This window comes from Lycium barbarum, chromosome 9, assembly GCF_019175385.1.
Source record: "Lycium barbarum isolate Lr01 chromosome 9, ASM1917538v2, whole genome shotgun sequence".
Lineage (NCBI taxonomy): Eukaryota > Viridiplantae > Streptophyta > Magnoliopsida > Solanales > Solanaceae > Lycium > Lycium barbarum.
In genome coordinates, this window is record NC_083345.1 from 34,999,261 (window position 1) to 35,008,764 (window position 9,504).

The window sequence follows — 9,504 nt, forward strand, 5'->3', positions numbered from 1 at the left end:
ATGCTTTATAAGTGTATTAGAGATCCTTTCAAAGTCGTACCTATTGATTATATTCAGATTACAGAGAAGTTATCATATGAGGAAGTCCCTATTGCTATCTTGGATCGACAAGTTCGTAGTTTGATGACCAAAGATGTGGCATCAGTGAAGGTACTTTGGAGAAATGAGAATGTTGAGAAGATGACTTGGGAAGCCAAGGAAGATATGAAGTCTAGATATCCTCATTTGTTTCCGGCTTCAGAGCAGATACAAACTACAGCACAATCGTCTTCAGGTATGTATTATTTATCAGCTAATTTTATTAGTCGTGCGGCGCCATTATTGTTATTGATTGTTCTGGCCCTGTATGGCATTGTATAGTTTGGGTTGCTATGTGATAGGTTGGTAGTGGTACAGTTACAGGGGAAAATCTACCAAAATTTCTAGAAATTCCTGAGAGTCTAACATTTGAGGACGAATGTTTTTAAGGGGGGGAAGGATATTACACCTCATAGTTTTATACGTTGAGATTCGTCATATGTTAATGACCCTAGTCTTGGACACCGGGGCTGTCTCCAATGTTATACGAGGTTGGGCATGCTTATCTTATGTTTATAAAGGTTTAAATTCATGTTTGGTAAGTAAGGGAAGGATTTGAGAATAAAAGAATTGAAGAAAATACTTTTCGACAAAGCTTGATTCTGGAATTGCTTTATACAGACCGAATTTCTGAGATACAGACCGTATCTTGAAATACTGTCCATATTTAAGGATCTAAAAATTTACCAGAGAAGGCAGATATTTGGGTTGGAAAATACGGACCACTATACTATCTGTATAAAATTATATGGCTAGTGAGTTGGCCATAAAATTTTAGACGACCAGTATTACGGACCGTATTTCCTAAGGCGATGGAATTTTTCTGATTTTAGATATCACGATACCATTTCATTTGTATGTCACTTTAACATAAACCCAAGCTCATGAAAGCTCTAGAAATCTCCTTCAACATACTCAATCACTCTTCCAAGTGAAAACCAAAGATCAAAGTGAGAATTGAGTGCCCAGGGTTCTCAAAGTATTGTTGAAACTTGTCTCTTCTTCTTGTAGAAGATTTGAAGGATATTTCAAAGTGAACTGGTTTTGGAATTGAAGTGTTCTTGAGTTTTTGAGGTAAGATTTCATCTTATTTCCATGATTAAGAGTTTATATGATAGTTATACTAAGATTTGAGGGAAAGAAATTGGAGGAAAGGTTCAAACATAAATTTGATGTTATTTTGAGTTGTAACCTAACTTGAGCTATGATTTTTAGTGTGTTTTGAGTAAAATCTTTTTATGAAAGATAATGGTTAATGTTGACAATGCGTTGGGGTTGTTAAACTTGGTGTGTTTGGAAGAAGGAAAGTATTGTATCCAGTTGTATATGGGGCTGCTCAATTGTATATTTTTAAATGTTGGGGATATGAGTTTAAAGAAGATCATATGAGGTTGTTGTGTTAATTGTGGGTTGTGGACTCTGTGGTAATGATTAAGGAATAAGGGAAATGCTGCCCGTTTCACTTTTGAATCGAGTTATCATTGATAGACGTGATATACTAGCGCCATCTAAGTTGTATATGTATTCCTTTGTTATAGGATTTGCGCTCTAGAGGTGATAAGCTTGTTGTTGGGTTACTTGGACGATGCTAAGGTTAACTTTCCTTCTTTTTGGCATGATCCTTACGAACAAGATGTACACGTAATGTTAATCCATCATGATTCTATTCTTAGAAGCTAGGGATTATCCATTTTGATTCATGTTCTATAATGTTGTCTTCAGAAAGTCTTGCTTTAGATCCAGTATGGTCTCAAGAGTTACTCGTTGATGAAAATGCTATCCATAATGATGTTCGGAGGTATACCGACCTTACGTCACTCCGACAGATTCAGAATGTACTCATATCATGTTTATGCATTTCATTTAATTTATCTCATATCATGTTTATGCATTTCATTTAATTTATATATGCATGTACAGACCTGCGAAACCTCAGGCCTTATATACGCATATATTATGTATTATATATATGCATAGGGTATGGGAAAGGTGACGACGTTATATATGCACTACCACCTGATCAACTGGTGATATGAGGATAACGATGATGATGATTATGCCCACATAGACCGATATGATACGATGGGATGCCCACAGAGGCTTGATAGGCATTATATACGCATATATATATATATATATGACCTCATGCATTCATGCACAGTGTTTATGTACATCATTAGGCCATAGAGGCAGTTCAGACATTCAGGTTGCATTTATTTCATCCTATGTTTTCTTATGTCTCTTTAATGTTACTTTCATGCCTTACATACTCAGGACTTTGTCCGTATTGACGTCCCTCTCTGAGGGCGCCGCGCTTCATGCCTGCAAGTGCAGATAGATAGCTTGGTGATCTGCCCCCGTAGGTTGCCGTTCAATTGACATTGGAGCACTCCTCTTGTTCTAGAGTTGCCGTTGTACTTTTGGTATGTTATTCTTTTGTGTACATATGGGTATGTCGGGGCCTTGTCCCTATCTCTTTATGTTGGATACGCCAATAGAGGCTTGTAGACAGTCATGGTTTTGGTTAGGCTTAGCATAGCCCCTTCGGTCTATATTTTGATGTATAGTTTTTCATGACGGCCTAGTTGGCTTGTATAGTTGTCTAGCATAGTTGTCTCGTATATCTTCTTGGGCTCATTCCTTTTCAGCATATTTCCTATATGATTTAGCAGATTTACACCTAGTGAGCCTCGAGATCCATTCTTGTCTATGGTCATGGTAGGAAAGCATGTTCAGTGGTGCTCGGTAGGTAGGGCCGGGGTGCCCTTCATGGCCCCTTTAGTTTGGGTCATGACAACCGTACAAACCAGATTGCTAAAACAAAACATGACCTAACTTTAAGTATTAACATGATTATACTAGATAATACAAACAACATGAATTAAAACATTTAAGTTTCTACAGATCCATCTCTTATTACATGATCTATTTCTGGGAGTGCAAAGTAATCAGCTACATCCAAATGCATGAAGTCATCATTATCTTCAGAAATAAAATTTGCTTTAGCATTCTTTTCTGCCCTTTTTAGGGAGGCTTGATAAAGCTCAACCAAGTGCCTTGGCATATGACAAGCACGTGCCCAATGCCCTTTAGCACCACATCTGTGGCATTTATCTTCTGGGTTTCTCCTTTGCACTGCTTTATGATTTTCATCATTCTTTTGAAGGGATATGTTTGGTGCAAGGCGATCATTATGATTATAGCTTTTCACTCAACCACGGTCATGACCACTGCTAGGGCCACGACGAGGATTGGGACCACGACCTTTTCCACGCTTAGCTTGGTGAAAGTTAGTCTCATTCACTTCTGGGAATGGACTAGAACCAGTAGGTCGACTTTCATGATGTTTCATTAGTAACCCATTATTTTGTTCGGCTACAAGAAGATGCGAAATTAGTACAGAATACTTTTTAAACCCCATCTCTCGATATTGCTGCAGGAGCACATTCAAGACATGGAAAGTGGTGAAAGTTTTCTCCAGCATATTATCAGTGATATTTTCATCACATAATTTCAGCTGAGATATAATTATAAACATTGAGGAATTATACTCACAGAAAGATTTAAAATCTTGTACCCTCAAATGGATCCAATCAAAACGTGCTTGTGGAAGAATGACCATCTTCATGTGGTCATATCTATCTTTTAAAATCTTTAGGTGGTCATATCTATCTTTTAAATTATTCCACAGCATAAGAGGATCTTTAATAGTGAGATATTCCAATTTCAAGCCCTCATCAAGGTGATGGCGGAGAAATATCATTGCCTTGGCACATTCTTGATTTGATGCTTGATTTTTTATTTTGGATAGTGTCTGTCAGCCCATCGCATCAAGATGAATTTCAGCATCAAGTACCCATGACAGGTAGCTTTTGCCCGATATATCCAGGGCAACAAATTCACGTTTAGAAAGATTTGCCATTAATTAAGAAAGAGAAAGACTATACCTTCGAAGCTTTTAAAGTATTTGCTCGAGATGGTAGAGTCTTATGCTGATAACGTACTATAATATAAAGACCATAAAGTAAATACACCAGAGACAAGTATATAGAGAGAGACTAATATATTATTCAACTTTGAACTGATATACAAATGAATTGAATTAACTTCCTATTTATAGAGGAAAAGAAGTTGTTGTGAGGATTTTCAGGAAGCTGCTGCGAGGCTTTTCAAAAGCTGCTGACAAGTTGTCTGCTTGATTGCAAGTCTGAGGAAGCTGCTGCAAGGCTTTTCAGGAAGCTGTTGGCAAGCTGGCTGCTTAAGCTACTTGCAAGTTATCTGCTTGAGCTACTTGCAAGTTGTCTGCTTGAGCTACTTGCAAGTTGTCTGCTTAATTGTACGCTTATCCAGTTGTATATTTGAATGGACATCCACAATACGGTGTATTTATAACAATGTCATGTTTTTGTTCTTAAACTACCCTTTCGCACCAAGAATAGCCACTTTTAGTATTTCTATTTCAAGTCAAGATATTTCCTATACTTAGAGCCCATTTGGATTGACTTATAAGCTGTTTTAAGCTTTTTTGAGTGTTTGGCTGACCAGCTTAAAGTTATTTTGTGCTTAAAATAAGCTCAAAAAAATAATTGGGCCCATTTGACTTAGCTTATCAAAAGCTTATAAGCCAAAAAAAAATTAGTTGGGCTACCTAATTTTTTTTTTTTTTTTAGCTTATAAGCTGTTTGCAGCTTATAAACTGCTTAAAATAAGCCCATCCAAATAGGCTCTTAATCTGAAATGAAAATACCTACACAGCTGCCAAAACATAAAAAAGTGTCTGTTAGCCATTCAAGTTGGCCTTGCTAGTTACAGCTACAGCTAGATCTACTTGCTTAGAATACCAAAAGATTATATGAAAGTGTTATTTATAGTACTAGTACATAGCTCATCAACATGAGGTGGACTAGTTTTGTTAAAAAACCCAATGGAATGAGACAGAAAGGTTAAGCATGCACCTGGCAAATAACATCTCGTATTTTCCAGACTCAGCCTTGACTTGTTACAACTTACAATTCAGTTGGTTAGCAAAATACAAAAAATATAAGTCATACCACAAATATCTAAATAGATCAGTCTATATGCCCTTAAGCTGGTACCAACATTGTCATTTTTGTAAACATTATTGCTTCGTAGGAATGTGGGATATGTAGGACTTTAAGGGGCTATTGAAAGTTGGATGAAATCTCCGATAAGAACTCTATTTCACCAATTTAAATGAAACATTCCTACTCTTCATCTTTATCTTCTCCCCATGAATTTACACATTACTTTCTCCTGCACAACCAACAGTAGCAGAGGAAGCATATGATTAATGCGTTCAACTGAACTCAAGAACCCAAAATTTTAAAAATAAGAGTGCAAAAGTATTAAGGTATCAAAAATATATTACCTTTCAAAACCCATAATTTAAAAAGTTTAATGAAATGAATTTAGTAGTAATAATCTAAAAATTGAACCCATCGAATTAAAATCTTGTATCCGTGACAACAAATGCCTTCTCTAACTCTTATCCATATATATATATATATATATATATATATATATATATATATATTGATCTTCCCAACTTTATCTTTTAGTAAGTCCGTCCTCTTCTACAATAATACAACTCTTCATCCCGATGTCCAACATTCACTTGTGTCATCTCCTTAATCATAAATTATTATGAGAACTAACTTAGAGTGGTTAAACTACTTAAAAGTTATCTACGTATCATAATTTTATTTTGGCTTTCATCAAAGTTTACATTTTTAGAAGACGGAATTAAGTTAGGATGACAAGATTTAGAGAATCTAAGTTTAAAGATTTGGTGTGAAACTAAGAAAAATAATAACCACAATAATAAAAAAAAGGCTAAATTAAAGAAGTTGTGACAGGCTCAAACATCATCATTAGGGGTGGCAAATGGGCGGGTAGAGTCGGATATGGGTCGGGTCGAAAATGGGTTGACAAAAAATGGATCAATTACCCGACCCGCCCATATTTAACACAGTTAAAACATGAGTTACCCGACGGATAATATGAATATCCATATTATCCAAAGCTACTTTAAAGATGTTGGCTTCATGTAGCCAATATGGAGAAGATTAATTTACCATTTTGTCCACAAATCCAATCCCTAGTACATAGTTGCGCCTCAACATTTGTGGGAAGAATAGAACTTCGAATCTTTTCAATGACACGACCTCAAAGAAAATCTTTTTGGAAACTATTCACCCAACCCCACCCCCCACCACCCACTCCCCAACCAAATCCCAACCCCACCCAACGACCACCCTCGAACGCACTTCATCTTCACCTACCCACTCTAACTCCACCCCATCCCACACCACCGCTCCACCCAACCCTCACCTACCCCCCTCCCAAAGAGTCTATTTCATATATTACTACTTTGCACTTTGAAGACAACCTCAAACAGTGACTATGTTTGTAAACTAGCCATTTTTTAAAAGTGACACCAAAAAATGGCTATTTTTGTAAATTGACCATTTTTGAAAAGTGACATAAAAATGGTTATTTCTTGCAAAATGACCGAAAATGAAAATTTGCAAAAATAGCAACTTTTTTTGTCATTTTTAAAAAAATGGCCACTTTACAAAAGTAACCATTTTTGTGTCACTTTGAAAAATGGCTACTTTACGAAAGTGACCACTATCTTAGAAATGGCACATTGTAAAAATGGTTATTTTAATACATTCACAAAGAAGCTATTTTAAAAAATGGCTACTTTTGCAAAGTAATTAGTTTTTAACTACACAAAAGAAGTAATTATAAATATATGATTAGAAAAAAAGTCTAAGAGGAAGTCGTGGCCCCTTCCTTTCCCCACACAAGCACAAATTCCTCTTTAATTCAGATAGAGACTTTCCCTTACCTAAAGTTTTGATTTTACAAATATATATATACTAGTGTCGTTTGGCCCGTGCTAAGCCCGGGCCCAAACTACATTAAAATTTATATTTACAACCTTTTTTTGTGTGTTTTTTTTGCTACTCTTGCTTTTTATTTTGCTTTTGTAACATTATATTAGTTGTAAAAATAGTTCGACACTTTCTCAATGTTTCTAATATTGAATCATATAGAAGTTTTTGTAAGTTAGAAAATAATATTTTTCTTAGAGTATATCTAGACTTCCTTTTTATTTTCAAACAAATGCATGCACTTTCCAAAGTTTCTTAAAATTTGCCAAAATGTACAATGACAAATAATATGAAAGGTAATCTAATAGTCGACTCAGTCTATATTAGCTTGGGCACACCCCTTAAGAAATCACTTATCCTTAGAAAGTAAAAAACATTTTTACTAAATCATCTTAATTAAAGAGTGCTCATTTAATATGATTTTTTAGTTGTGTATAAATTCACTTATCTAAATAATGATAAATTTGATATATAAAACTATCAATATCTTCTTAATATATAAAAAATATTTATTTGGACTAAATATAAAAGCTAAAAGTACCATATAAAAAAGATTCACAAAAAGTATTATAACTATTAATATACACCAATTTTAGGAACTCACATAGAAATGGACAAGAAAATAGAGTAGAAAATGATAATAGGCTAAGAAAGTCAAAAGGAAAGTCTAACCATTAGTTAGAATTTAACTAAATGACTACAAAATCTTTAGATTCCCCCTTATTACAAATAAATAATAAATATATATAAATAATATAAAACACTGAAGTAATAAAATGGAAAGCAAAGGGTCAAAGCACTAAAGTAATAAAATGGAAAGCAAAGGGTCATAAATAGCAAGTGGACTTGAACGTGGCCCCACTGCAAACAAGAGATTAGCAAATGCAAGGAACTTAAATTACAGCAGCCACGTGTTTAGTTAGCAAATCTAGCCAAATACAAATCCTTGTAGTTAGCAAATAACCCAACCAAATGGTTGAGATGTAATCAGGGACGACAAAACCCATTTGATTCTCCCTTATTATATATAGTAATTAGTGTGAGCCGGTTTGTGGGGGAAGTGGCTCCCCTCCATTAATAATTTTTTTTAATTTCACCATCAAGGCTTCTAATCTAGTAATATCGGTAAAAATATGCAGCTGCTATAAAATAAAACTATGAAGTAAATACACAGAAGAAATATGTAGAGAGAATATGTAGAGAGATATCAGATTATATTACTTCTGCTCTTTCAACATTGCATCTGTGCATCCTATTTATAGGAGCAACAGGACATGGGATATTTTGGGATATTTTGGGATATTTATAACTTAATGGATATCCACTATTTGGGATATTTATAACACTCCCCCTTGGATGTCCATTAATAGATGATGTACCTCGTTAAAACCTTATTAAAAAAAAAACCTGTGGGAAAAAGTCCTAATAAAGGAAAAAAGTGCACATATCTAGAAATACGCTTTGAGAGCTGCCTCATTAAAAACCTTACCAAGAAAACCCAATGGGACAAAACTTGGTTAAGGAAAAAAGAGTACAACACGTATTTCACTCCCCCTGACAAAGACCAAGATTCAGATGTCGGAGTCTTCGCATTCCAATCTTGAATATCATCTTCTCAAGAGTTGAAGTTGGCAAAGATTTAGTGAACAAATCTGCAGGATTGTCACTTGAACGGATTTGTTGCACATCAATATCACCATTCTTCTGGAGATCATGTGTGAAAAATAACTTTGGTGAAATGTGCTTTGTTCTATCTCCTTTTATGAAACCTCCTTTTAATTGAGCTATGCATGCAGCATTATCTTCATATAATACTGTGGGTATTTTTGTATCACACTTCAAGCCACATCTTTCTCTGATGAAATGTATCACTGATCTCAACCACACACATTCTCTACTTGCTTCATGAATAGCGATTATCTCAGCATGATTTGCAGAAGTAGCAACAATGGACTGCTTGGTCGATCGCCATGATATAGCAGTACCTCCGCATGTAAACAGATAGCCCGTTTGAGATCGAGCTTTATGTGGATCAGATAAATAACCTGCATCTGCATAACCAACAAGATCTGTACTACCTTTGTTAGTATAAAACAGACCTATATCGCTAGTTCCCTTCAGATATCGCAATATATGCTTAATCCCGTTCCAATGCCTCCGTGTAGGAGAAGAGTTATATCTTGCTAGCAAATTAACAGAAAATGCTATGTCAGGTCTTGTAGCATTAGCAAGATACATAAGTGCACCTATTGCACTAAGATATGGTACTTCAGGACCAAGTAGCTCTTCGTTTTCTTCCTGAGGTCGGAACGGATCTTTGCTCACTTCAGGTGAGCGAACAACCATAGGAGTACTTAAAGGATGTGAATTGTCCATGTAAAACCGATTTAAAACTTTCTCACTATAGGCAGATTTATGGATAAAGATCCCTTTTGCGAAATGTTCAATTTGCAGACCAAGACAAAGTTTTGTCTTTCCGAGATCTTTCATCTCAAATTCTTTCTTC

The 9,504-nt window shown here is 35.3% G+C and overlaps 1 protein-coding gene across 1 annotated transcript; it reads right to left on the minus strand.

The window, feature by feature from the left end:
- Nucleotides 1-2,968: 2,968 nt before the first annotated feature.
- On the minus strand, nucleotides 2,969-4,000 carry LOC132611859 (uncharacterized). The gene is made up of 3 exons (XM_060326223.1): nucleotides 3,935-4,000; nucleotides 3,295-3,595; nucleotides 2,969-3,213 (listed from the first exon to the last, which is right to left on the minus strand). Exons 1-3 carry the CDS (start codon nucleotides 3,998-4,000, stop codon nucleotides 2,969-2,971), a joined length of 612 nt encoding a protein of 203 aa, XP_060182206.1.
- Between the last annotated feature and the right edge of the window lie 5,504 nt (nucleotides 4,001-9,504).

Coding starts and splice junctions, on each gene's coding strand:
- LOC132611859 (XM_060326223.1), bottom strand. CDS start 4,000: ATGGCAAATCTTTCTAAACGTGAATTTGTTGCCCTGGATATATCGGGC. Junction 3,596..3,934: donor GCAAAAGCTACCTGTCATGG/GTACTTGATGCT, acceptor ATTATATCTCAG/CTGAAATTATGTGATGAAAA. Junction 3,214..3,294: donor TAGCAGTGGTCATGACCGTG/GTTGAGTGAAAA, acceptor ATCATAAAGCAG/TGCAAAGGAGAAACCCAGAA.